At 43.3% G+C, this 26,328-nt stretch overlaps 5 protein-coding genes across 5 annotated transcripts; 4 read left to right on the forward strand and 1 right to left on the reverse strand.

The window, feature by feature from the left end:
* Window positions 1–901: 901 nt before the first annotated feature.
* opn4.1 (opsin 4.1) lies at window positions 902–2,326 on the forward strand (the record flags this gene model as incomplete). Its single annotated transcript, XM_080502987.1, has 1 exon — window positions 902–2,326. One exon carries the CDS (start codon window positions 902–904, stop codon window positions 2,324–2,326), a length of 1,425 nt encoding a protein of 474 aa, XP_080359113.1.
* An 811-nt stretch (window positions 2,327–3,137) lies between these two features.
* On the forward strand, window positions 3,138–7,756 carry LOC308135114 (protein disulfide-isomerase tmx3a-like; the record flags this gene model as incomplete). The annotated part of the gene is made up of 16 exons (XM_080502988.1): window positions 3,138–3,171; window positions 3,768–3,825; window positions 3,903–3,945; window positions 4,189–4,312; window positions 4,428–4,473; window positions 5,622–5,702; window positions 5,814–5,913; window positions 6,061–6,138; window positions 6,384–6,450; window positions 6,539–6,637; window positions 6,800–6,854; window positions 6,925–7,005; window positions 7,077–7,133; window positions 7,217–7,346; window positions 7,419–7,487; window positions 7,670–7,756. The coding sequence occupies 16 exons, from the start codon at window positions 3,138–3,140 to the stop codon at window positions 7,754–7,756; spliced, it is 1,209 nt and encodes a 402-aa protein (XP_080359114.1).
* Window positions 7,757–9,142: 1,386 nt separating this feature from the next.
* On the forward strand, window positions 9,143–14,834 carry cdyl (chromodomain protein, Y-like). The gene is made up of 7 exons (XM_080504061.1): window positions 9,143–9,307; window positions 10,005–10,731; window positions 11,140–11,393; window positions 11,520–11,692; window positions 12,133–12,343; window positions 12,421–12,564; window positions 13,497–14,834. The coding sequence occupies exons 1-7, from the start codon at window positions 9,284–9,286 to the stop codon at window positions 13,653–13,655; spliced, it is 1,692 nt and encodes a 563-aa protein (XP_080360187.1). The 5' UTR covers window positions 9,143–9,283; the 3' UTR covers window positions 13,656–14,834.
* A 658-nt stretch (window positions 14,835–15,492) lies between these two features.
* Window positions 15,493–18,698, reverse strand: rpp40 (ribonuclease P/MRP 40 subunit). The gene is made up of 8 exons (XM_080504069.1): window positions 18,414–18,698; window positions 18,041–18,185; window positions 17,893–17,961; window positions 17,441–17,536; window positions 17,026–17,148; window positions 16,780–16,945; window positions 16,564–16,698; window positions 15,493–15,974 (listed from the first exon to the last, which is right to left on the reverse strand). Exons 1-8 carry the CDS (start codon window positions 18,528–18,530, stop codon window positions 15,776–15,778), a joined length of 1,050 nt encoding a protein of 349 aa, XP_080360195.1. The 5' UTR covers window positions 18,531–18,698; the 3' UTR covers window positions 15,493–15,775.
* Window positions 18,699–18,820: 122 nt separating this feature from the next.
* riok1 (RIO kinase 1 (yeast)) lies at window positions 18,821–25,670 on the forward strand. Its single transcript, XM_080504062.1, has 17 exons — window positions 18,821–18,967; window positions 19,915–20,104; window positions 20,645–20,735; window positions 21,064–21,133; window positions 21,209–21,251; window positions 21,320–21,412; window positions 21,687–21,799; window positions 21,880–21,960; window positions 22,316–22,402; window positions 22,472–22,609; window positions 22,682–22,785; window positions 22,866–22,972; window positions 23,766–23,831; window positions 23,910–24,026; window positions 25,188–25,241; window positions 25,315–25,446; window positions 25,520–25,670. Exons 1-17 carry the CDS (start codon window positions 18,915–18,917, stop codon window positions 25,628–25,630), a joined length of 1,650 nt encoding a protein of 549 aa, XP_080360188.1. The 5' UTR covers window positions 18,821–18,914; the 3' UTR covers window positions 25,631–25,670.
* The last annotated feature ends 658 nt before the right edge of the window (window positions 25,671–26,328 follow it).

Genomic DNA, 26,328 nt, shown 5'->3' on the forward strand with positions numbered 1-26,328 from the left:
CAAAGACAGGCCATCCGTTATTTTTCATTGTTTATTAGACTATTGATCTTTTTCATTTCAATGTAACTTAATGTCACTATAATCTCAAAGAAGCATGTAATAATGAAACTGAGAGCTGAAGTAAACAAGGATACTATATGGTGAAATTACTATTTGGATAGTTGGGTTTTTCTTTCTTTTCTTTTTTTTTTTTTATATGTGAGGTTCAATTTTTTTGCTGCCCATATTTCCCAGCTGATGCTACTTTTCATCCTCTGGGAGATTCATTGTGGGCCTTCAGAAAAGCTTTTGTCAGATGAACTGAAACGCTGTGCTCTTTATTTATGTGATTTTGGTTCTTCAGTTTATTTCTAGGACCCATGAAATTGCCTGTTATGCTTTTTTTTTTTTTTAAGTGTTTTTTGAGCTCATTAACCTCTGACACAATCACATTAACCTGCAACAATCATGCCACAAATGTTGATTTGTTCTTTGAGTGCTGGGAGTTAATGGAGCAGTATGGTGCTGGCTCAATAATCCTGCGTCATCAATTGGTCAGACCAACATAAAGAGCAGCAGCAAGTTGCAGCCGCTTCAGAGAGACAGCAGATACAGCTTGAACTGCTTAAATCAGCCAAGAAATGCTTTACAATCTGCCTATATCCAGCCACAAGCCAACTGCCATCCAACCATTTAGCAGACAATCTTCGGGCAAGGAGTGAAAAACCGGGCGACAATCATCCAAGACCCTGACATCCAAACGGGATTCAGCCAGAATGCAGCCCAGAGAGAAGCTGTCATCACTCATCACTGACATGTGGATGAGACAAAGCTGAAATCCTGTCAAAACTTGGTGAATATCTGGTCAAACCTCAGCCAGCACCCCAGTGTCATCCATCCAGCGAGCGTCAAACCAACAGTGATGAGTCACCTCCATCCCAGCAGGACGTCACCTCCCTGCTCCGTAGGAGAAAACTGCACAAGTCAACATCATCACTTCAGGACCTCGAAGCTGCTTCACACGTCTGGCCTTGCGCCCACACACAGCACTCACCTGCAGCCCAACCTTTTCCCGACTGTGGACGTCCCTGACCATGCCCACTACATTATCGGCTCGATCATCCTTTTGGTGGGAGTGACAGGCATGCTTGGTAATGCTATGGTTATTTATGTGTTCTGTCGCAGTCGGACGCTGCGTTCACCCAGCAACCTACTGGTGGTCAACCTGGCAGCTGCTGACTTCCTGATGTCTCTGACACAGTCGCCAGTCTTCTTTGTGGCTAGCCTGCACCGTCGCTGGGTGTTTGGTGAGATGGCGTGTGAGCTGTACGCTTTCTGTGGGGCTCTGTTTGGCATCACTTCCATGATGACTTTGACTGCCATTGCGGTGGACCGCTGCCTGGCCATCACACAGCCACTGGTACTGATGGGTGGGATGAGTCGCCAGCGAGTCTTGGTGGTAATGGTTGGGGTGTGGCTGTACTCCCTGGGTTGGAGTCTGCCACCATTCTTTGGGTGGAGTGCTTATGTCCCTGAAGGACTTCAGACATCCTGCAGCTGGGACTACATGACTTTCACAGCTTCAGTTCGCACCTACACCATCCTGCTTTTTGTCTGTGTTTTCTTTGTCCCACTTGCTCTCATTGCTGGCTGCTACTTTGCCATCTTCAGGGCAGTGCGGCAAGCTGGTCTGGAGGTGCAGCAGTTGAGTGGTGGAGAGACGAATAAGGCTTATGAGCGTCTGCGGACTGAGTGGCAGCTGGCTAAAGTTGCTTTGGGAGTGATCCTGTTGTTTATTATTTCCTGGGCACCATATTCTGTAGTTGCCCTGACTGCCACGGCGGGCTATGCCCATCTGCTTACTCCATACATGAACTCAGTTCCTGCTCTCATTGCCAAGGCCTCCGCCATCCACAACCCCATCATCTACGCCATCACACACCCAAAATACCGGGCTGCCATTGGTCGCTATATACCACTTCTGCGCAGTGTGTTGCAATTAAAGGAAAAGGATCTACGTTCATCTTACAGCTCGAGTGTGGCATCATCTCGTCGTACAACTCTGACTGGCTCACCGGCTGTCCGACTCAGTACCAGTGCCCGGACCAACGGTCGATGGGGTAAGAGTCGGCTGTCCTCTGCATCTGACAGCGAGTCCTGCTGGACAGAGAGTGAAGCAGATGGATCGAGCGCTGGTTCGACCGTCTTAAACCGGCAAGTGTCCACACAGGTCACGGCTGAGACACAGTACTTCACACCGCCGAGTCAGCAGAAAGGCCTGGTTGACAATGACTCACCTGACAAAGATGCTGCGATTGAGGCGAAACCACTGCTGCTTCCTCTGTGACCCTCTGTTGCACAACTGGCTCTGCCTCCAACAACAACTCTCATAACATAGTAGAAGAATAATTGATGTGTTTCCTGTCTTACTTTATCAGATGGAGGCAAAGTTGGACTTATAATGCTATAATGACATTGCTGCTTTGCTTAAAGCCCTTATGGTTTTGCTGCTGACTGTGAATGTAGAACTCTGGATAAAATCTCTCATTATTATTAACACAAGTTAGTCTTGATAGAAGTGGATTATTTGAAACCAAGAAAAACTTTTTTTTTTTTTTAATTACTTGTTTTAGTTATTCAGTTCTGTTTGGACATAGATTTTATCAGTCAGAGGCTTCCTGCTTCAGAAATGACTTTGATTAGATTTAAATCTAATAGGGAACTCATGATGATTCACCATTTCACAAGAATAATTTGTAGTGAGCTTCTCGTATGTTGCACCGCAAAGACTTGAAACTGCAAGACTGAACTGAGATCAGCAACTGATTGCTTGGCACATTTTCAATGGACATCTTCATTCTGTGGTGTGGCAGCGGCAACCCAAACAATCTCAAAAGCATTATCTTTTGTAACTATTTCCACCTTCTCAGCTGTCCATCGCTTAATTGTATTTTGCTGTCTCCCGCTAGCTACATCCCTCTTCGTGAACTTTTAATCCCAGCCTTGTCTTCTGTGCTGACATTGTTCAAGAGAAGCTGCTTGCTCTGAATAAAGTTTTGCTGAATTGAATGGAGCCTGTTAATCTGTGAGATTAGTGGTGTGTTCAGTTTCTTAGCAGTTAGCAGATTAACTGTGCTACTAATCCATCTTCAGTCAACATGTCGGACAGGAGAAGCACGTTTCTGCTCTCAGGTATGTCTCACATCAAACTAAAGTCAAATGTTGTTTGATAAAGAGCCCTCTGAGCCAGATTACAGTACAGTTCAACATATCCTGGATTAGTAGGGATTAAGAAGAGACACACGTGGATCTATTGTTCTGACTCGCAAACATGTGGTCTCCTTAAACATCATACAGTAGCTTCTCCGTGTTTCAGTGTCAATTGAAATCAAACAAACTTGACAAACTTGGAGCAGGTTGTTGGATTTCTCTGCTGATCAGAAGATTATTGAAGTACTTTTTTTACAGTTTATTGTTGGTTTGTGGATACCAGACCTCCGGCAGATTAACACATCCAGATTACGAGCAGATCTGGTATATCTTTCAGTCTTCCTGTTGCTTTGATCAAGTCAATTATGGCTCCCATTGTTCTTTCATCATCACTGTGCTGTAGTCTAACCCTCAAATGGCTCCAAAAAGTTGAGGTTGACTGTCTCCTCCTCCAGAACTTTCCATTGCGTCACATGGTTGTTTTAATTGTAAGTGTTTAAACATTTTAGTTGGGACTGTGTCTAAAGATTCGGATCTTGATCTTTATTTTCAAAACTGTTTTGTATGTTTGTTCTCAGCGCTGTTGCTTTTGTCAGTGCTGACTGTGTCGGCCTTTGTGGAGGAGCTTGATGATACGTGAGTACTGTTGAGAAATCTGATTTGACTTGACTTAACTGAATGCTTTATCACTAACCAATCTGACTGATCCTCAGCTTCCTGGAGACACAACAACCTGATGACATCTGGCTCATCAATGTACGTTCATTTATACTAGACTAGCAGTTTTCAAATTGTGGGGTACGCTAACCCTGGAGGGTACCTTTTGGCAGGAAAAGAATCTGGGGTTTAGGAAAATGCCTTTTCCCAGAAATGCATTTTTTAAAATGCGGTAAAAGTTCTTTCGAGGGCGTTCGTCCTTTCATTATTTGCAAACGTACTGTTCATTATTATTGTGTTTATTTCGAATAAAGTGTGTACTAACTCTACTGTCTCGTGCAGTTTTACGCCCCTTGGTGTACATTCTGTAAACAGCTGGATCCTGTTTGGCATGAGATTGGATCAGATCTCCGGAGTCTTGGTTCTCCTGTCCATGTGGGCAAATCAGATGCCACTGTTAGCACGAGTCAGTGACTGACATAATATAAGTATATTTAAACAAATGCAAGCAGTGAATACTGGCTATCGAATTAAAAGTACGCCCACTGTTGATTCATGTTGTGTTTTGTTTTTTCATGCAGGCTTGTCCAAAGAGTTCCGGGTCAGAACTTATCCAGCTATTCTCATGTAATTCTCACTGTGACATCACCACACATCAACCAATAACAGAAGACTGTCCTCTGTCAGCCTTCACACGTGTTATTGTACCTTATTACATTGTTCAGTATTGCATTGGGAAAGTTCCAAGATAATGTCATCCAGAACATTTACAGTGATGTTTTACAGTGGTTTATGTTATTCCGATATTCAATGAGCGTGGTTACAGTGACAACTTAACATGTTGGGCATGTTACAGTGAAGTGTTATAGTGTTCTTCAACTTTGTTTAGTTTTATATTAGTTGCAGTGTTTTATTTTGTGTGTCACAGTCATGCTTCATGAATTAATTTCTAATATGTTGCATTATTGTGGGTGGTTTTCCATTGATGTGTCACTGTGTGTTGTGTTTCAGTTAAATGTTGACATAATTCATTCATGTTTTAATGACGTAGATAGAATGTCACATTGAAATGTGGCCTATATAGAGTTCTGTACAGCTGAGTGTTGAGTTGATGTGTCACATTACATAGGATCATGGTATAGTGAGTTATTGAGTTGTATGTGAGTTAAATGTTATAATTACGTGTCAGTTTTGTGCTACAGTGATTTATCACAAAGTTATGTGTCAAAGTGATATGGGATACAGCGATTTAACATAGAGGGTTAGGCAAGAATGAGATACAGTGAAGTGTTACAGTGATGTGTTTCAGTGATATGTTACACTGATGGGTTACAGAGGGTCATTGATGTGTTACAGTGAAGAATTAATCATGTGTCGAGGTATTGTGTTACATTAATGTAGATAGATAGATAGATAGATACTTTAATGATCTCCAAGAGAAATTCACACTGATTATAGATTCCTGTGCTTCAGTGATGCGCCACATAGTGCCACACAGCGAAGTGTTACTCTGATATGTTCGTCATGTGCTGATGTGTTACCGTGATATCATACATTGTTGTGCCACATTGATATTATACAGAGCTCTGTATATGCTCTGTAGGTGTGTTTCCTTACAGGGATGTATTACAGGGATGTGTGTATGTGAGTCATGTTACATTGACTTACAGACTGTATGATTATCAATGTGTCAATGATGTGTTAGATTTTGGTAACCTTCAAAACATTTCACTTAGACGAGTTGTTTGCTGAGTAACCCCTGTTTCTTTTCTCAGGTTAAAGAAAGAAGTGAAGTATAACTATCCTGGACCGAGAACCAAAGACGGGATCATGGACTTCGCAAACAGAATAGCAGGGTAAGTTCAGATAGAGACCGACATAAAGCAGCAATGTTGATGAGATGTGAAGTGGCACTGGAGTTTCTGATAAAACCAGCATCACAGTGACATTTAGTCTGTGTCATGCAGGCCGCTGGTTCGATCTCTGAGCACTCCTCAGCTTTTCCTGCATGCGATGAGCCGTCACGACATTATGATTGTTTATGTGGGAGCCACTTCAGAACTGAAGGTGAACACGCACGCACACGCACACGCGCACGCACACGCACACGCACACGCACACGCACACGCACACGCACACACACACACACACACACACACACACACACACACACACACACACACAGGCTTCTGAAATGTGTGTATTTACTTTCAGGGAAATTTCACGTCAGTGGCAGAAGAGCTGATTATTCACGCCTATTTCTTTTCTGCCACAAGAGATGTCCTGCCTAAGGTTTGAAACTTGTGACGGAAGTGTCTGTTGTCAGTGTCTGTCTCTTTCAGTGTCTCTCGATAATGTCAGTGTGTTTGTTTCTGGAGTTACTGTCAGTATTTGTCATTGTCAGTGGAGTGCAGGGTCTGTAATTGCCATCAGTCTGTTTTGGAATCTGTATTTAGTGATGGCTCAAGCTCCATGTTTTAGTAGGGTGTGTTTTAGAGTCTCAGTCTGTGTCTGATTAACATCCGTTTGTGTTACAGGCGATGTCTCTGCCTTTTCTACCAGCTGTGGTCATCTTTAAAGAAGGAACCGTCTTTACCTACAATGGTGAGTCAATAAATAGAAGTCTTGTAATATGATAAACTTTCATCACTCTTAACCGGATCCAAGCAGTGTTGCTTCCATTGAATTTCAGAGGAGCAGGATGGTGACCTTAAGTCATGGATCAACAGAGAACGTTTCCCAAACTTCCTTCACATGGACAGCTACACTCTTTACTCCATGGGAGAGTCAGGTATAAACAGCTACTACTACAGGCAGACTAGCACAATACTACTGTTTGTTGTCAAGATGAAGAAAACTGCTGAAATAAGGCATCTTCGGCAAGCTGTGCTTCATCAAATTATTTGACTTTGCTCATTAAATGATTTTGTGTGATGCTGCTTCTCTGATACAGATAAGCTGGTGTTGTTGGCACTGGTGGAGATATTCCCATGTGATGAAAGTCTGAGGTAACAGTCATCCATCGTTCATGTCAAACATTTTGTCATTCATCCTGTTGTCCTCTGTCTGATCATCCAGCTACGTGTCCATCAATATATATCTCAGGTACAAGAATCTAGTTGAGAAAGTGGCTGCAGAGCATAGAGACACCTACAGCAGGTAAGGATTCTTAGAGTTGGACTGATCGTGCGTGAAACCATCAGTCTATTTTACTTCACATTATGTTTCAGGAATTTCTGCTTCGGCTTCATGGAGGACACTGATTTCGTCTCGGGTCTGTTGATGGCGTGAGTTTGCTTTTACTCTTGTGCTTATCTCTCATAGCACAACACCAATAAGACTTTAGTGTCAATGTTGTTATCATCAACAGTGAAGCCATCGTGCCCTCATTTATCGTGTTGAATCTGACAAATGATGGCTACTTTCTGCCTGCGGCGGCCATCGAGACAGAGCGCCACCTGCTGGACTTCCTGAATGGTGTGCTGGATGGAAGCGTGGAGGTGAGTCTTGTCTGGTTTGTCTGAAGTCAATCAACACATCCTTGTTTTCTGAAGTTTTTGTCTTCGTCTCAGAGTCAAGGAGGAAACGATGTGGCTCAGCGTGTCAAACGCTTAATTTATAATGCAAAATCCACAGTAACAGTAAGTCTTCAGTCATACTTCTTTAAAAAAAAATGTTTTTAACTGTAACTCACAGTTAACTTACTCTGTCCTCTGCTGTTGTCCATTCTAGCCGCTCTTCACAGAAGCACCTCTGTTGGGCTGCATTCTGCTTTCCTTTCCGGTCTGCATTGTCCTCTTCTTAATTTACCTCTGCTGTCTAGCCAGAAAAGATGCTAATGATGATGATGATGATGATGACGATGATGGGGCATTACAGCGCCGCAAAAACCAATAAGAAGTTGGACTGATGATGGGGATCAAGAGGATGTCAATGGCAATCTTAGACCTGCGACAACACCTGAGACGAAGAATTCGGTCACAAACCAGTGGTTGCAAGAGTGAAATGTTCTGCTTTTCTTTTCTTTGAAAGAAGTCACAGTATTAGAAACTTTTCTGTCAGTTGGTCGTGTTCATTTTAACAATAGAGCCGATTCTCAGCAAATAATTTTAATTAATAAATACACTTGTACAAATGTGTGAATTCATAGTCTTTACATCAACTTCAACCTCTGACAGGGAAAGAGACAGGTCCACATACCAATCGCCAATGGCAGGGCTGTGGATTGTACAGAGTCTGGTGACGCGCTTCAGAGCACGAGGTCAAACTTTTTCAGGAAACTACCACTGCACAAATGTTTATCCAAAACCATGGAATATGCCCTATGTGTAAGACACCAGTCATACAGATGTGGTTCACTTACATGCTCTACAGGCACCTCATTATCATCAGTGTGTAGAAAACATTGTAATGAATTCTGTTTTACAAATAAAACTGCATAAGTACAAAAACAATCCATATTTATCAAACATGCGTTCATGGGTCATACACAGTCAGTAAGTCACCAGTGTTGATGGATCCCACTTGCTCTTTGTCACCATGCTTGTGTACTTTGGGATGATTTGTGTTCAGTAAGACTTCCAAATAATCAAATATGTCAAAAATATTTATGAAATATTTATTTTGTCTTCACCTTTCATCATCATGGCAAAGAGGACAAAAAAGAGCAACTTCTCTGAAACTGATAACGAGTTACTTGACAACAAACTAGAGAATACAGTTTACATTGAATGTTGGGATAGCATTTTTATTTATTTTTTAATTGTTATAATTTTAGGATAACCAACAAAAGGAGAAATGCTGCATGAGATAAGGTAACCAGGTCTCAAGTGTTGTCGCAAGTCTGCGATTGCCATTGATATCCTCTGAATGGATGGATTGATGGCTGGCTGGTTGGCTGGCTGGCTGGCTGGATGAATCGGTGGATGGATGGATGGATGGACGGATGGATGGATGGATGGATGGATGGATGGATGATGGAATGGATTGAACGAAGAACAGTCACACCGCTTGGCATTTGAGGGGCGCCATCGTGTGGATGAATGGATGGAGAGATGTTTGGATGGATGGATGGGTGGATGGATGGATATTTTCCTGAACAGGAGTAAACGAAACTTTCTGCATGGTAACAATTTGGTAACAACCCCCTCCCCACCACCACCACCACAAAAAAAAAAATAAAAAAAAATTGTAATGATAAAGTTCCGCTCACTGCTTTTATTTTGGAGGTTAGTGTTTCCGTTCATCGCTTTTATTTTTAGTGTCCGTTTCCGCTCTGCCGAGGCTAACAGTTAGCTTCCGTGCGAGTGTGACACCGGACCGTCCCGTCGGTGAGCGGAGCCTCCTACCGAAACTGGACTGCCGCGGAAACTTTCTCCCATGGTGCTGCTCGACTGAAGAAGCTTCTGGAAGCTGCTCGTGAGCGTGCACAGTCTCCATGGCGACCGAGGAGTACTACGAGGTGACGCGAGCTAATGCTAACCTGCTAACAGGGGATGAAAAGCTGAGAGTTGGTTAAGTTTGTGAACTTCACCTTCAGGGCCCGGAGAACCGGGGAAAAGTGACACAAAGCGGCTGGTTAGCTGCTCAGAGACTCGTGTGGTTCGACTCAAGGCCCGGAAGCTGCAGTCGACCCAGATAGAAACTAGTCAGCTGAGTTAGCTGGAAGCTAGCCCGGCATTAGCTTCCCGTTAGCTTCGTGCTGGATGACGAAATGTGTCAAATACTGTGATCGCTCACAAGATAACTCACCATAAACTGTATAAAGGGTAGTTCTGGAAACTTTGTTCAAAGTTTGAGCAGGTGCTACTTTATAATTAATACTACACAATTTCTAAATTCTTAGTTTTTTATAATCTATACAGCTTTGGTACCTTCATTTGAACCCAGGTTTGATGGGTTTTTTTTATTTGTGGAGTTAATATTGCTCACGAATTGTTTGTTTAAATGTGAGACAAATTGATCAGCTGATTATCACGTGACCTTGATTAGTTAAGTAAGTAGTGAGTGGCTGGTTTGGTTGTCTTCTTATCCACATGATAGTAATATTGATGACATGGGTGTCTTGATTGAAACTAAATTATGCTAATTATATTTATGATAAGCTTATAACAAGGGATGGACATGATGATGTTGGTTCTAATAGCTGTGTCCCGCAGGTGGAGAGGATCGTGGACAGGAGGAAGAATAAGAAGGGGAAGGTGGAGTACCTAGTTCGGTGGAGAGGTTATGGCTCAGAGGGCGACACCTGGGAGCCGGAGACGAATCTCTCCACCTGCATGATCTATGTCCATGACTTTAACCGTCAGCTCGTTGAGCGGCAGAGGGACAGCACGCTGCTACGCTCCACCCGAAGTTCCCCCAGCCGCCACTGTAACCCTGCCCACAAACTGCCCAACAGGCCCTCCGCTGCCCCACGTGGTGAGATGAGTGGGGGGTCGGAACGCAATCAGATAAAGCCGCCCCTTAGCTCCGCTCCACCGCCCCACTCGTTACCAATCCGCCCAACCTCTGTAGACTCCCAGCAGCCACCACCTGCGGACCGGTTAAGTGGTAGCCTGATGTCGGCTTCTCAGCCCGGTTCCGCCCGCCGCAGTGTGGATCTGTCAAAGACTGGCATCAAAATCCTGGTCCCAAAGAGTCCAATGAACAGCCGGCCAGACTCCGAAGAGTCTCCCAGTGAGGCAGCTCAGAGCCTGGAGGCGGGAGCTCAGGAGGCCCATCTAGTCCCACCTGAGGTGGCTCTGCTGGAGAAACCAGCAGTAGTTCAGCTGGGGCCCGGAGAAGAGAGGGCCCGCATGGGGACCAGACCCCGCAGCCAAAACCCACCAGCCCCGCCTCAAACCCCCATCACACCAGCTGCCATGCGCTCCCTCAGCGGGACAAGTGAGTTTTTCACAGATCACATGTTGAAGGGAATGATTGTATTTATTTGTGCACAATTTTTATTTCCCTCAGTATAGTCTTAACAACATTCATACAAATGGTCAACAAAACAGCCATACATTGCATTTTCTTATATGTTGTATCAGTTCAGACAATTTCTTCAGCTACATCAGGCCACATTGAGTAGTTAAACGTAAAACAGCAGACAACTTCAAACATGTAATTTGTACTTAAAATGGTTTCTGGGTATTTGGTCATCAATATAATCGATCTCTTTTGTTATCGTTTCATTTGAGCAATTGCATTTGAGAATGCATCTTAATAATGCAAACAGTGGGGCTATTTAAACCTAAAATAGAGAAAAGGTCGGTTTGGTTTCTATCGTTATTTTGTGCTTTCTGTCTCCAGGAAACTCTGCTCTGATGGAAGCCATTGCAGCCAGTGGGAATTCGGGCGTACAGAGTGCTGTCACCGGGGCGACCAGCGCAACAGGGAAGCGTCGGCTGGAGGAGCGTTCGGCATTTGACAAGCGTCTGAGGTTCAGCGTGCGACAGACGGAGAGCGCCTACCGTTACCGTGACATCGTGGTGAAGAAACAGGATGGCTTCACTCACATCCTGCTGTCCACCAAGAGCTCGGAAAACAACACGCTCAATCCGGAGGTGAGGCCACGCCGCCACAAAACAGCCCCATACCATAAAGCGGGTCCTCTCTCGTCAGCCCCAAACTCATCTCTACAGTTTCTCTCGGGGTAATGAGTGTTAACATACTTTACCCCTCCCTGTTAGGTGATGAAGGAGCTCCAGAGTGCCATGGCCACGGCAGCATCAGACGACAGTAAGCTGGTGTTGCTCGGCGCCGTCGGCAGCGTCTTCTGCTGTGGCCTCGACTACTTGTATTTCATCAGGCGGCTGACAGATGACAGGAAGAAGGAAAGCATCAAGATGGCCGAAACCATCAGGTAACGCTTCAGGGTAAAGCATGGATGGCGGTCTTCTGCCGATCCGCAGATTTCGCTGGTTTGAAATTGAAATTGGTCATTTTTGTCAAACGTCTAAATCTGTTGAAAAACGTAGTTATTGTGAAGTATCTAAATTTACTTTAGATTAGCGTTAAATGTTATCAAAACAAAGTGTTTTTAACGAGAGACCTAAAAGAATTGGTGTCGGATATTGACAGAGATGTCATAGACAAACATCGCCGAGAATGGCTACAATGAAATGTCTGTTGAAATTGGGGAAAAGATTGAGATCAGTGAAACGCCTGAATAGTTGATCAATAAATGAGATGTACCTTCATAGTCTGACTGATCAGCAGATGTCAGCAAGACGCTAGATGTATTCCAGGTCTTTTTATGTTCCTGAAGTATAATGTCCACGTGTCTGACCTCTGCGTCCTCAGGACCTTCATCAACACTTTCATCCAGTTCAAGAAGCCCATTGTTGTGGCCGTGAACGGGCCAGCGCTCGGCCTCGGCGCCGCTATCCTGCCGCTGTGCGATGTGGTGTGGGCCAATGAGAAGGCCTGGTTCCAGACGCCGTACATGTCATACGGCCAGACGCCGGACGCCTGCTCATCCTTCACCTTCCCTCGCGTCATGGGCATCGCCTCGGTCAGTCCTCGACTCAAACACAGGCTATTTCACCTCACCGCTTCACGTAGCTCACACTTGACGGTTTCCTGCCGCAGGCCAACGAGCTGCTACTGAGCGGCAGGAAGCTGACGGCTCAGGAGGCGTGCGCCAAAGGCTTGGTGTCTCAGGTTCTTTGGCCTGGAACCTTCAACCAGGAAGTGATGCTGCGGATCAAAGAGCTGGTGACCGTTGACCTGCAGGTCAGTTCTGTGTTCGTGTAGAGTCAGTACAATGTGAAACTAAAATCCACAGGTGGAAATTAAGTTAAAGTCTATATGTATTCAAGTTCATTCAAGTTTTCTTTTAAGGCATTTTGAAGGCTCGTTTTGGGAATGATGGATCGTCTCATTAAACCAGTCACATCAGAATTATATTGTCCTAAAGGCCATTTATTTGAGTTTTGAATTGAAAACATTTGTTCTCTAAATTTCCTAAAATGTGTTATAACTTGATATAAAAACGTTTTTTTTTTTTGTAAAAAATAAAAATGTATGTATATTTTTTTTCTTTCTTTCTTTTAAATTTACAAGGACTTTTATGTTTGAAAGAAAAATGGGAAGTCTTAGCAATGATGTAGCTTGATTACTCTTAAATTCACCCACTTCTGCAGCTTCATTGTGTTATCACTATTACAGTCCACCTCTTTGATCCTTGTAATGTGAAGGTATGTGTTTACGGAACCGTTATTTTCTCATTTCCAGCTTCATTGTTGGTGCGAAACGCACTCTGTGGTGCATGCTGGGAGCTCATTTGCATAAGATGGCTTCCTGTTAACTTTATGCAAATGAAGCACAGGAAGTGGCGGTCCGACGTCTAAAGTCGCTGTTGTGGAACCAAAACAAAGTCAGATCAAACTAGTGCAAAGCGGAGGATGTAAACAACAGAGGATGCATAAGGTCCAGATCAGCCGCCGGGTTGAGATTACTGTTACGTCACACATCTCTGGAGCTCTCAACCCCGCTAACATTTTAACCTATTTTCTGCGGAGGAAAGGCACAAAAGATTGGGCTCCGGTTACGCTTTGCCTTACTGCTCCGCAATTCTCTGTTCCTTCCCGGCACTTTTTGTGTGGTGGAAATGGTGCTATTGATCTGTTCCTGCGATATTAACCATGCCACCTTCTCTCCTGCAGGTCCTGCGCGAGTCCAAAGCCCTGATGAGGAGCACCAGCCGCAGTGCTCTGGAGCAAGCCAACGAGCGCGAGTGCGAAGCCCTAAAGAGAGTGTGGGGCTCGTCGCAGGGGACGGACTCCATCCTGCAGTACCTGCAGAGGAGGACTGAGCTCTGCTAGAACCGGGCCGTGCCGCTTCTTGGACCTCTCTGCCCGAAGCACTGACTCGGCGGACTGAGCTGAACAGTGAGAAGCTGTGGATCTTTGCTCCTCTCGTTGTGAACAGGCCGAGGACCCAAGGACTCAACTGGTGTCTGCGTTTGACACCAGCTTCACCGACGACGCATGTGATATGTGTTAGCCTCTCTCCAGCTGAGCGAGCCGGTACGTCAGCACTATGGATCCGCAGCCGGTTCCCGAGCAGATTCCAGCGGGTGTGAGCGGCCGGACCAGGAAACACTGGACCGTTCACACATGATGCCCTCTGAGGGTTTACTCAGAAGGGAATCTGTACAGGGTTGTTAAAGCTAAACAAAGTGAAATATTCTGTGCTAAGCTAATGGATGGACTGTGAGGAAAAAAAGTAGATTAAATAATTGTCTGTTCCTTTTAAATAAAGCAGCCTCAGGATTGGCTGATGTGAAAGATTTGTGTCCCTCCGCTCTGTCTGGACCTGCTCCTGTCCAGCCTGCAGGGGGAGCTCTCGGTACCCCCCCCTCCACACCCTTCGCCTTGCGGTGGTCCCTTTTGATGATGCAGTGCTGAACTGTGTGACTACTGCCTCCCGGCAGGAGGCTTGACTGTGGTGACATTAAGCTGGCGTCACTTCGACCCGGCGTGCTGGTCTCTGTGCCGCTGATGAAATCATGAGATCATGGTTTGTACAGATGTCAATATTTCAGAAAGTCGTATGCAAAACCTCCAGTGTCTTCAGTTTGCAGGCTTTGAGAGGCGCAGTGACCTGCACAAAGAAAATAAATAAAGTTCCATTATTTATGAACTGTTAATGCTAACTGCTTGAAAGTGTTTGATACCTGTAGAAATATTTATTTTCTGAAGTCTATCCTTAGTTACACAGTGACCATGTTATGTTTGTGTAAGACATTCTTTGGTCGGTTGGAATTGTGTACATCAGTTAATGTAACTCTTGTTGATGAAATTAAAGTAGAATTACAAATACAGCTCAGAAACTAGAACGATAGGCATGCTATATTTTTATAACTTCGACACTGAATCTGCATATTTTAGCTTTATTACAATTGTTGGATTTTTCTGTTTTACTCCTATTTCCAGATTACAGCTCATTATAAAAGCAACAGTATTTTAAGTGTCTCACGATATCAATAGGTTCAAAATACATTAAAGCCCACATTCACTACTCTGCCTTTTCTCCTCTTTGTTTAGCTTCTTGAGGGAGGTGGGAAGTCCTCCCAGTAAATCACCATCACTTTTACAGGAGAGTGAGCTACAGATGAGATTTATGTGATTTCTACTCGTTTTAAATTACCGCTAGATGAAACTCCTGATGGAACAGGTTTTAGCCAATTTATTTCACTTATTATAGTTGAAATTGAACAAAAATAAAATCTTAGCCTATCTTTGATATTTGCCTGTTCTTAACCAATCATCTTTTTTTACTCCACTTGTAGTCCCAGCTCACTCAAGACAAGAGCAGGATGCCTCCTGTGCAGGTCGACACTTCATTCAATTTTATTTCTCGAGCTCCACCAGTCTTCTCAAGGCACTTTTACAGCAAAAAAAACCCCAACAATTCCACATGCGCAAGCAGAGGAGATGGAGGAAAGAAAAACTGTTTTCACAGAAGCAATCTGTAGAACCAGATTTGGATCCTTTCTGACCACAAATTTCGAGCTGAGATGTTGACAAGCAGAGTGCTTGTTACTGATAAAACTTTTCACAAACTTTCTCAACACTATAATGTAGAGTAGATCTGGAAATCTTTCCATTCAGTTTATTTGGTACATTTGTGGGAGTGCCTTCACACTGAGAACTTGAGTTGATGTCAAGAATTTAGCATGATTGATGGTGTGAAGATAGGAAACATTACAGTCAATGTGACTAAATAAAAAAGTACTTTCAGCATTATTCATATTAGCTTGTCGACACAGTCAGATTTGTTGCTTTCAAAATCGGAAAGATCTTACGGTCGCGGCTTGAGGGTTACCTATCACCAAGTCTTTGAACTTGTCTCAAGTTCATATAATCTTCAAAAGTCAAACTCTTTTCAGGAGAAAATAAATCCCCAAATGTTTTTGTGGTAAAAATGTGGAGAGCAGGCATCAGGGCGGACAGGCGTCGTGGGCTCCTGTGGCCAGGTGGAGGTGATACGTGTGATCGTGGAACATCAGCAGTGTGTAGAAGTTCTCGCCTCCTTTCAGGAAGCCGTGTTCATTTCCCCCCCACGACACTGGACTGTCGACAAAACCGTGGACCGTCAGCGACACCCAGGACTCCAACCGGGGCTGCTGCAGGTAGCACCTGCAGGACAGGCCAGGCGGTTACAGTCGCAATATTACTTTGTACAACAAAGAGGGTGCCGTGAGTTAGCTGCTGAATTAACATCTACATTTTAGTTTCCGCAAAATTACACTTTTACATAGGAATGTTTTAAAATAGTGTCATCAGGATAGGCCAGCAAGTCCACATTTGTTATTGTCCCTCTACTCACGTGCTAAACAAATATTTACTACGGCTGTGGTGTCTTTTCTTTTTTTAAGAAAATTTGCATTTTCCCCGTTTCCATAGAGTCTGATCATTCAAATAGATTTTTTTTTGGTTGCTCCAAGCACTGTTGTCAGGTAAATGGACCCCAAATCGCAATGAAAATTTTACATATTCAACTTATAGTGTAAAAGGGTCTTAGTCTTCCAACGAGAATGTCCAATGACAATCTGAGGAGTTTATGACTTAAATCTTACTGATTTTTTAAATCATTAGTTTAGTTGAGTGGTTAATTATTATTTTAGTTAATTCACACGAGCTTAAACTGCATCAGGTGACTTTTTCATTTGTATCCTAAAAACTCAGGACACAGCTGTAAGCCGTTCACAGGTCAGAGGTCACTGACCTGAGCTGGTCGATTAACCGCTGGACGTCCTGCGGCAGCAGGAAGCCACAGACCCCGACGCTCAGAGCTCTGCTGAGCGTCGTCTTTGGTTCTGGACACACCAGCGTGGACAGGAAGTTGCTGGACGAGTTCTCGCTGAAAACGCAGAAGAAGCGTTTCGCAGGGCGACGGATGACCATGTGACAACGTAGATCACACGTTGACACGGCGACTCACCAGCTGATGTCTGCGTCGACGGCGCCGAGCCACTCCAGGAGGCCGTGAGGATCACAGGAGCGCACGGCAGGGCAGGACAGCTCGCTCAAACTGTGCTGGCTGATCTGAGGCTGGTGCTCCGACCAATCGCAACGAGACAGCAGCGACTGCAGAGAGGCCCCGCCCCCTGTTGGAGAAGAGCGACGTGAAGCAGAGGATCCTGGGCAACACACATGCCCATCTCACGTCGATGATAATGTCACACACCTGGATGATGTGAGAGCAGGAAGTCGGTATGCAGCTGAAGCCGGGTCTTCAGTCCTGTGAGGAGTCTCTGGTGGCCCCGCCCACCAGGAGCCATGCTCTCATCAGTCAGGTCGACAGATACGACTGTAGTGCACACAGATACACAGTACAGGTGTGTCACACGCTGTTGACCACAAGCAACAATCTGCACACCATCGTAGAAAGTGTGTGAAAACAATAGATTGGACTCTTCAAATCAAAAACAACAAGAAGCCTGAAATCATGGCAGAAATAGTTTACTGACTGTAATCAGATTACAATTACCAATTGTAGACAGACCAGTCAGTAAATCAGGCCATTATCAGAATGATGGCTCGCACTGGGAAGCAAATCTGTGTTAGCAGAGAGGAGACGAAGGAAGGAAGTAAATTCAGACCATATCTACTCCTGGTTCGGTGGTTGAATTTGGATGGCTTCCCTTCAAAGCCCAACATCTCAAAGGAGTCTTTGTCCAGAGAGAGACAGAGGCATCCTGCAAACACACAAACACAGAAAATCTTCATCTCTTTATTTTTAAGATGAAGCTCAAAGCTTTTCTATTTAATAAAGCTTACAGATAGGGTTGGTTCAGGCCTCCTTGGGCCATTTTCTAGTAAAGCTGCTAAGGGTTGAGACTGTTGGGAGACCAACTGAGCTTCTTGCTCTCTGTCCTATCCTCTTTTTTTCCTACTGACTAACCCGAATTATCTCTACCTCTGGGTCCAATTCTGCAGGTTTCCTCTACTTCCTAATGTAGAAGTGTTGGGTTTTCCTCTGTAAAACTCAATTCATACGACTGTGAACAGCAAGTGATAAAGCACAGAATGTCACCGGTGCTGTGATTCTTACCATTTGGCATCAGAGCAACACAATTGTCTTCATCAATCCGAGTCCCATGTGAGAGACCATAAACATTACCTTAAAAAAAAAAGGCAGAATAAGTGATATATATATCAACACACATATACATCAACAGTCCAGCTGTGTGGCATGCTACCTTGGTACACAGCAGTCTCCAGGAAGTTTCTGTCCAGGAGTTCGTACACTGGCAGCTTCTTTATCAAGTAGAAGCTGTTGAAGCTCTTTAGAACAGAGTCCAGGTGGGAGGGGAGGGAACTACATTCAGGTAGCAGCAGGGATACCTACATATGTGAAGCAGGGCACATCACATAAGGGTTCATTTTAACAACTGTGTGCTTGAAATATGTAAAGCAATTACAAATAAATCAAGATAAAAAAAAAACCCAAAACAAACAAACTTGTGATTGTCATCCTGAAGTGTGAGTCTACCACGTGTGTCCTGGCTTGTTTGTTTAGTAGCATACGATCTGCTAACACACCTGCCTGAATGGAGCTAACTAACGTCTCACCTTGTAGTTGAACCGCAGCTGCTCCACCTGAGTGCTGACCCGGTTCTTCTCGTCCAGGAAACTGGACCGATCACACACGAGCATAGTCCGGGGAGTTGGACTCAGATCCGCGGACATCTTTTTTTCAAAACTTCACAGCTCTCACATCAGAGCTAAATGCTAGCATGTGCTGCACACTGAGTGTTGCGCGTTTTCACCGTTTAATTTCTGACATGAGACGAATGCTCGGTGTAGTTTTTCAATTAGCAATGACACGTGGAAACGCGTGCGTTTTATAAAGTTCGTTTAAAAGGTGCCGGAGGAGGCTAAAGGAACTTCTGACAGCAGTGGCGATCACATGGACTGCCACAGCTTTCTTAAACTCAGCGGCTTCCGTAGTCACGTGTGCGGAATTCGGCGGTGTGGCGATCACGCTGCCGTGTGGATTAAAACCAAACTTCAGTTACATTTTTGAGATATTTCATGATTTTATCTGCTGTGTGTTGACTTTTATTATTCGTCATGTCGGTGGATGCTTGTGTACCTGGACAGTTTGATGACGCAGAGGAAGACAGGTGAGGACGTGCTCTTTGTGTTTGTGTATGTTCGCTGCCTTTTAAATTCCTCTTCTACTTTCGACTGGATGTGTCAGAACTTAGATCGGTAGTTGTTTTTATGACCAAAGAGTAAAGGTTAAAGGTCGGTGCTCATCTTGACTCTGTCACTCAAGACATCGCCGGTGTGTAATTATGGACTCTGGCCTGAAATCGAATAACAACATTGACAATAACAATCAGCTCACTACCATCTGGTAAATATTACAAGAGTTACATGATTTCTGACCAAACAAGCTTGACAGAAAATGATTATTTACATTGGGCTGGATTATTATGATTATGCATGTTTATGCCTCAGTTAAAAAAAAAAAAATCAACAAAAAACGAGATAGTTGCAGCTCATCCAGTCCTGAGCTTCAATCACTGCTGTGGTTTGTCATAGGATCCACTTCAAAATCTTACTTCTGGTCTATAAAGAATGGTCTCGGGCCTAAATGTATCTCAGATTAAGCGGTTTTGTCAATGTTCCCAGAGTCAGAATAAACAAGGTGAAGCAGCTTTTAGTTCCTATGCTCCTCACCTATAAAACAAACTTCCTGCTCACTTCTTTTAAAGTCGGGACACAAAACACTTATTTTGTGACACTTTCCATGAAACATTATGTTTTACTCATTATTATCTTATATTTTAATGACGTTTTTACTTTATTTACTCTTTTTTTATGCTGTTCGTATTTGGTTTTCTTGAATAGATTTCCTTTAAAGCACAGTGAATTCTCTTGTCTGAATGGTGCTAGAGAGATAAATTTGCATTGTCTACTGTGTAAACCATATTCACTTCTTCATCACCATGAAGTAACAATGTCAAGTGGTAAACAATATTATCAGATCGAATAATATTCGTTTGTTGACATAAACATCTTTGTTTCTCAACTAAATGAAGCTCTTGATGTTGTTGTTCTGTAGTGAGCAGTTAGCGGTTCCAGAGAATCACCCCAGTGGCGTCACGACACAGCCTTTATCAGAGTACAAGGATGAGGAAGATGAGGAGGAGGAGGATGACTACGACGATGATGATGAGGAGGATGACGAGTGGGACTGGGCTTCATCGGGAGATCTGACCAAAAGATACAACCGGACGTCTGTCAACAGTCAGGTGAGATCGTCTAGTTGATACACAACATGTTTTCTTTAGTTTTCCATTAGTCCTCTTGAGGGTTTTAAGAGATGTTAGGTGTGTGCATAGTGGGATTGTCATTTTGTCTCATCTTTCTTTGGCCAATTAACGTAATTACAGCTCTTCAATCAGGGCAGCTTAAGGCTGCGGCATCGGGTTATAGGTGTAACATCTTCAAAGAGCAAATGGAAATATGGACAATCAGACACACACTCTTGTGTTCATGTCAACAGGCAATTTTGTAGACACAGAAACAACCAAGTCTGGCCTCTCTGGCCTCGCACACAGTGAGGCCAGAGTGCTAACCACTACAACATAAAAATGGTGATGGCTTCAATTGCCATAAAACTAAATATGATGGCATCTTTGCAAAGAGCCAATCAATGTGTGGACGTGTGTCTGTGAATGATCAACACGTTTACTGATTATTCTTGGTAAATTCAGTTCATAGTTACGTGTGAATTAATTAATCGAACAACCTCTTCAGCCACTGACAGACACTGTTGGTTTGTTTTTCAGTCCAACAGGCAGAATCCGTCGAATAAAGCATTCACATCATCAACTCCTTCTGATAAAGCTCTGAGGAAATATGAACACAAGATCAACCTGGGTAACAACAACAACAACAACAACACACACATACGCACTTGTCACATACGCATACAGGGATGGCAGAGAAATATAGTGACTATCCACCAGGATTTATATGAATGTATAAAATGTCAATCAGTTGAAGAATGCAAAATAAAAACACCATACAGAACGATACAAAAAGATGAAGATTCATCACACTATTTGTCAGTATGTACTCTGTCATGTGATCCACCACTTATGAAGTTGTTTTTGAGTCTGAAGAAAAGCAGACAGAAGTTTTTGAAACTGAATAATCCAACGTTCCATTGATAAATTAATCCTTCTCTTTTGTTTCTTTCTCCCAGATAAATTGAATTATGCTGATTCAGTGATCAATAAAGTTACGGCGATGCAGAGACAGAAAGAAGCCGCCACGTACGTCCTCATTCAATTTATGTCGCAGGACATTTGACTGCAGTTACTCAGGTTCTGATTGGCTGCTCTCCACAGGTACCGAGTGAAGGACAAGTCAGATCGAGCCACAGTGGAACAGGTGAACATTATAAACCGGCCTGTGTTAATAAGCCGCTGATCACCCACTAATCATTTCTATTTCTGCAGGTTTTAGATCCTCGCACTCGTATGATTCTCTTCAAGATGCTCAGTCGAGGACTCATCAGCGAAATCAATGGCTGCATCAGCACCGGGAAGGAGGTATCGTCCGATAATCTCCTGGATTAACATCTGACATCATTGCAGCTCTGTCCATTTGTCATTGACCATCAGTCTTTATCGTCAAACTCTAGATAAATGGCAGTTCTGATCAGTAATGGAACAAAGTCATTGGTGTGGACTGAAAAAAAAGATTAATTTAACATGGGAACAATAATGATTCAAGAGTTTGGTGACATGAAAATGACATGCCGAGTCATGTGACATTACACATGGAGTGTCATCTGTACAAAAGTTGTCTATGTCCCACTTTCAGGCTAATGTTTATCACGCCAGCACGTCATCAGGAGAAAGCAGAGCGATTAAGATCTACAAGACGTCCATCCTGCTTTTCAAAGATCGAGACAAATACGTCAGCGGAGAGTTCAGGTCAGTCACCTGTCGGCTCATAAGACCTCCAGCCACAGAACAGCTGTAACGTCTGACTGAGTGTCTGTGTCGATGTGCAGATTCCGTCATGGGTATTGTAAAGGCAACCCCAGGAAGATGGTGAGAACGTGGGCAGAGAAGGAGATGAGGAACCTCATCAGGTCAGAACCTTTCTACCGATGTGTCAGAGTGACATTTTGAGCTCCAGCAGAACCAAGTAACACCCAAACTTGCAGGTTAACCAGATCTGATGGATAAAACCTGAATTAAATTGTATAATGTGTTTTCAAGTGATTGTTTGAACTCCACTGAAATAACTGAGAAGAACTAGGCTCACGTGAGACACTAGATCTGATCGGAATAAAAAATAGATAGAAGCCCCTGATGATGTCAGCAAAAATGATCAAAACAGGTAGAGCGTTCCAGATAGATCCAGATCTGACATGGGAAATGGATATAATAGAACTCTATAGATCAGGACAAGAAAAGCTGCAACTGAGAGTTGGCGTGTTTCAGGTTACAGACGGCAGAAATTCCGAGTCCAGAACCGTTGCTGCTCAGAAGTCACGTTCTCCTGATGAGCTTCATCGGCAAAGACAACATGTAAGTGTTGATTGTTGTTTATTCATGTCTTTCATCTTGATTTTGATCACTCCTTTCCTGCCTGAACAGGCCGGCTCCTCTCCTGAAGAACGCAGCGTTGTCGGAGTCCAAGGCCCGGGAGCTGTACTTGCAGGTTCTGCAGAACATGAGGAAGATGTTTCAGGACGCTCGACTTGTCCATGCAGATCTCAGCGAGTTCAACATGCTGTAAGTGGGGAACTTATACACAGACTAGCTGTGTGGCACTGCTGTGGCTTCTGACGTTTCTTTACTGTACAGGTATCACGACGGAGACGCTTACATCATCGACGTGTCCCAGTCGGTGGAGCACGACCATCCTCACGCTCTGGAGTTCCTCAGGAAGGACTGCAGCAACGTCAATGGTGAGACGGAGGCAATGAGCGCAGGATAACTGGCATGTTTTACTGGAGCTGATCAAAGGTTCCTTTTGTTTTTAAACCAGAATTCTTTGTGAAGCGCGGAGTCGCTGTGATGACGGTCCGAGAGCTGTTCGACTTCGTCACTGACCCATCGATTACCTGCCACAACATCGACCAATACCTGGAGAAGGTCTGAGGCCCACTTGTCTTTCAGTCGGCATTGCTCTATATCTCCCATGATGCACCTCTGAGCAGTATCTATGAGCCAGGTTGACCATTTTTTCCACTGGGATGATAAAGCCATTACCCGCCCTACTCTGCCTCGAATTGGCCAGTACTCACTGCATTCACTGATCTGATTGGTTTGTTTACTTACCATGCAGCATGAGCACGTGACGAGCCAATCAGAGGCTGAATAAGGCGAGTTATTGGGAGGCAAATGTTGCTAACTCATAAATTATTCTGAAAATAATTGGCAATGAACCGATACTTTGGACGGATTTTCACTAAATAGAGTCATCTTACATTCCAATGTTTCTAAGATCATGTGTTTCTGGGCTCATTTAAAATCTGACAAATATTGATACTGATGTGTTTTCTAATGTAAATTCAGAATGATACCATTTTAAATGATTAATAAAAAGTGTGATGAATTCACAAATCTGAAATTATCTTTTTAAGATTTAATTGACAGTCCTGGTGATATCATACCAACACAGAAATTAAGGAAAAACGAATCCCAAAATAATTGTTCAGCTTCTTAAATGTTTCTGATGACATCTGTAGACACACATGCTGGAAAACACCCACTAAAAAAGAAATCGTATAAATCAGGCACGGCTGGTTTGGACAAAGGGCGTGAAAGAAACTTCAAAAACCTTTGTATTTATCGCATATTTAACAGATGTTGTGCAGCCTTCATGTGCAATTTTATGCGAAACTAATATGCTTAAACAAAACGTAAAGCTGATTGTGTTCTCCAGGCGATGGTGATTGCAGCCGACCGGACGTCAGAGGAGCGAACTGACCAGGACCGAGTGGACGAGGAGGTGAGGACAAATCCACAAGACGTCGAGTCTGATTGTGACCCCGGACTCCTCATGACTGTCTTTGAACCGGTTCCACAGGTCTTTAAGAAGGCCTACATCCCCCGCACACTCACCGAGGTGAATCACTATGAACGGGACGTTGACCTGATGAGGACAAAGGAGGAAGAATCGGCCATCAACGGACACGATGACAATGTGAGAACCTGGAGACGAGTACAGTAAAGACCAGTGCTGTTTGTCAAAGTGTAGTCTGGTCTACTTGAGACTGAAATAATCCAGTTTGATTCGGGAGATTCTGCTAGGCTTCACTCCTAACTGTTCTTTATAAGGCTGTGGATCTAAAAATAGTCCAGCACTGACTTTTCCAAAGAGGGCATCATCCAGTCTTTGCAGAAACGAGAATCTGGGAAAGTTCAAGTTAGACTTATATGGAGCAGAGTCAAACTCAAGACAGGATAATAAAGATGAGTCAAGTCTAGAACCGCCACATGGGGCTTCCTGGAGCTTTATCAATATTTCTAATTTATTTGAGCTTAATTACATTGAAATACACAGATTATCTTTAATTTGTTTTAAATATAAAATAGCTATATCGTTTTTATTTATTTATATTTATCATTATATTAAAATATACCCGATTATCTTTCAGAAACCCTTTCCAGTCTAAAACTTGCTAAAGAAAAAGGCAAATAGGTAAAACTGCTAAGATAAAACTACTGGAAATGATGAAAAGTAGAAAAAAACAAGTGAAAGCTATTGATGACTAAAAAGTAAGTTTAAAATAGTAAAATCGCTAAAAATCAAAGAAAAGTAATTGATTTGATTTACTTGACTGTGTGTGATTCATCCACCCCATTCTCCTCTAAAGTGAACTCTTTTGCTCTATATTGTGAGCACTAGGGGTCACAATATAGTTGAACATTGGTCGTGCTAACAGCTTGGACAATCTACAATGGACAACCTGATTTGATGAAACAACTTAGCTTAGCTTTACAGCCTCGAAAGGGTAACAAAATTAGAGAAATTAATTTGCTCTTCCAAGGATTTTTGGTGATTGTGATTGTTCAGGTCAAGGGGATGTTGTTAGTTCAGAAAAACTACATACTAGCTTTGTCCACTATTTTTCCATGAAGAAATCAGACCCACAACTAATTTTGTTCCTCAAGCAAAACAAAACAAAAAACATTTCTCTGGCCTTTGTTGGGTTATAGCCACCTTTATAGAGAAACTCATTCAGGATCCCAAGTAATTCTAACTGCTTAATTGTCTTAAACCTAAATAAATTGGTTGAGTAGGAGAGGAGGAGATCTGAGGACATGAAATCTGATGATGGTGATGATGATTTTTGCTCTGCAGGTTCTGTATCAGACGCTGACGGGACTGAAGAAAGACCTCTCAGGAGTTCAAAAGGTTCGATCGTTAAATCCTCCTCATGCATGTTGTTCTTCTTGCTGAGCTGAATTCAGACTCCTTTCTCTCTCAGGTTCCTGCGCTCCTCGAAGATGACTACTCTTCATCAGAGGACGATGAGGAAGACGACGACAAGGAGGACAAGGATGATGAAGGAGAGAAAGATGAAGAGGATCAGAGTGAAGAGAACCCGTTGGACAGAAAGGTGACGACCTGAGCTTGAGGCTGGATTGGTCCTGAAGTGTGAGGCTTCAAATAATAGTGTGTGTTGTTTCCAGGAGCGGAAGAAGGTGGTGAAAGAGGCTCAGCGAGAGAAACGGAAAGCCAAAGTACCCAAACACGTGAAGAAGAGGAAGGAGAAGGTGTCCAAGACGAAGAAGGGTAAATGATAGTGGGACAAATGTCATAATAAAAATCTAAATCAGTTTTGCCATGAGTCACGTCTTTGTGTGTTTGATCCATCTGCCAATATCCAGTGACACTAATATAAATATAATATTTGACACACTGATGTCAGTCAATGAGCACAATAGGTGAGACAGCATGCTTTATAATGAGAACATGTGTTTTGGCTTTAATGCATTGATTTTCGCTGGAAAAAAGAAAGATGTGGGTGAGATGTTGGCTTGAGCTGATGAAATAAATGTAGGCCGGGAACAAGAAAACAAGATCACGTCTTACAGCCTGGTGGCATGCAAATCATTCTAAAAGGTTATTTTCAAAAGGTAAAACGAGAATTTGAATATGTGTGCGCTGATAAGTCATTCACTGGTCTCTCCTTTCCAAACCAAATCTCATTCATCCAAATTTGACTAATCACAGGACACATTGACTAGCTCACCACAGTTTGCCTTGAAGATACTTAAAATCAGTTTTTGGTGAAACTTGTGATTTCCTAATAGTTAAGCTTCTTGGACTGTCAACAAAAGGTTTCCTTACATGCGTGATGTTCTAATAAGATGGAGTTTGTTTCTTTTCACAAAGTCTTCGTCTTTATTCAAACATGATCTCAGGTCGGATTAAATATAGATACCTATTACAATTTGTGCACTTTAAATCTGTCGTTTTCAACGTGCAGACCTGCCCT

The sequence above is a fragment of the Blennius ocellaris genome, assembly GCF_963422515.1.
Source record: "Blennius ocellaris genome assembly, chromosome: 10".
NCBI classification, from domain to species: Eukaryota; Metazoa; Chordata; class Actinopteri; order Blenniiformes; family Blenniidae; genus Blennius; species Blennius ocellaris.

Coding starts and splice junctions, on each gene's coding strand:
- cdyl (XM_080504061.1), top strand. CDS start 9,284: ATGGCGACCGAGGAGTACTACGAG. Junction 11,693..12,132: donor AAGATGGCCGAAACCATCAG/GTAACGCTTCAG, acceptor CTGCGTCCTCAG/GACCTTCATCAACACTTTCA. Junction 12,344..12,420: donor GCGTCATGGGCATCGCCTCG/GTCAGTCCTCGA, acceptor TTCCTGCCGCAG/GCCAACGAGCTGCTACTGAG.
- rpp40 (XM_080504069.1), bottom strand. CDS start 18,530: ATGTCCGCGGATCTGAGTCCAACTCCCCGGACTATGCTCGTGTGTGAT. Junction 17,537..17,892: donor TGTTGCTCTGATGCCAAATG/GTAAGAATCACA, acceptor GTGTGTTTGCAG/GATGCCTCTGTCTCTCTCTG. Junction 17,149..17,440: donor CCGAACCAGGAGTAGATATG/GTCTGAATTTAC, acceptor TGTGCACTACAG/TCGTATCTGTCGACCTGACT.
- riok1 (XM_080504062.1), top strand. CDS start 18,915: ATGTCGGTGGATGCTTGTGTACCTGGACAGTTTGATGACGCAGAGGAA. Junction 18,968..19,914: donor GATGACGCAGAGGAAGACAG/GTGAGGACGTGC, acceptor GTTGTTCTGTAG/TGAGCAGTTAGCGGTTCCAG. Junction 24,027..25,187: donor TCAACGGACACGATGACAAT/GTGAGAACCTGG, acceptor TTTGCTCTGCAG/GTTCTGTATCAGACGCTGAC.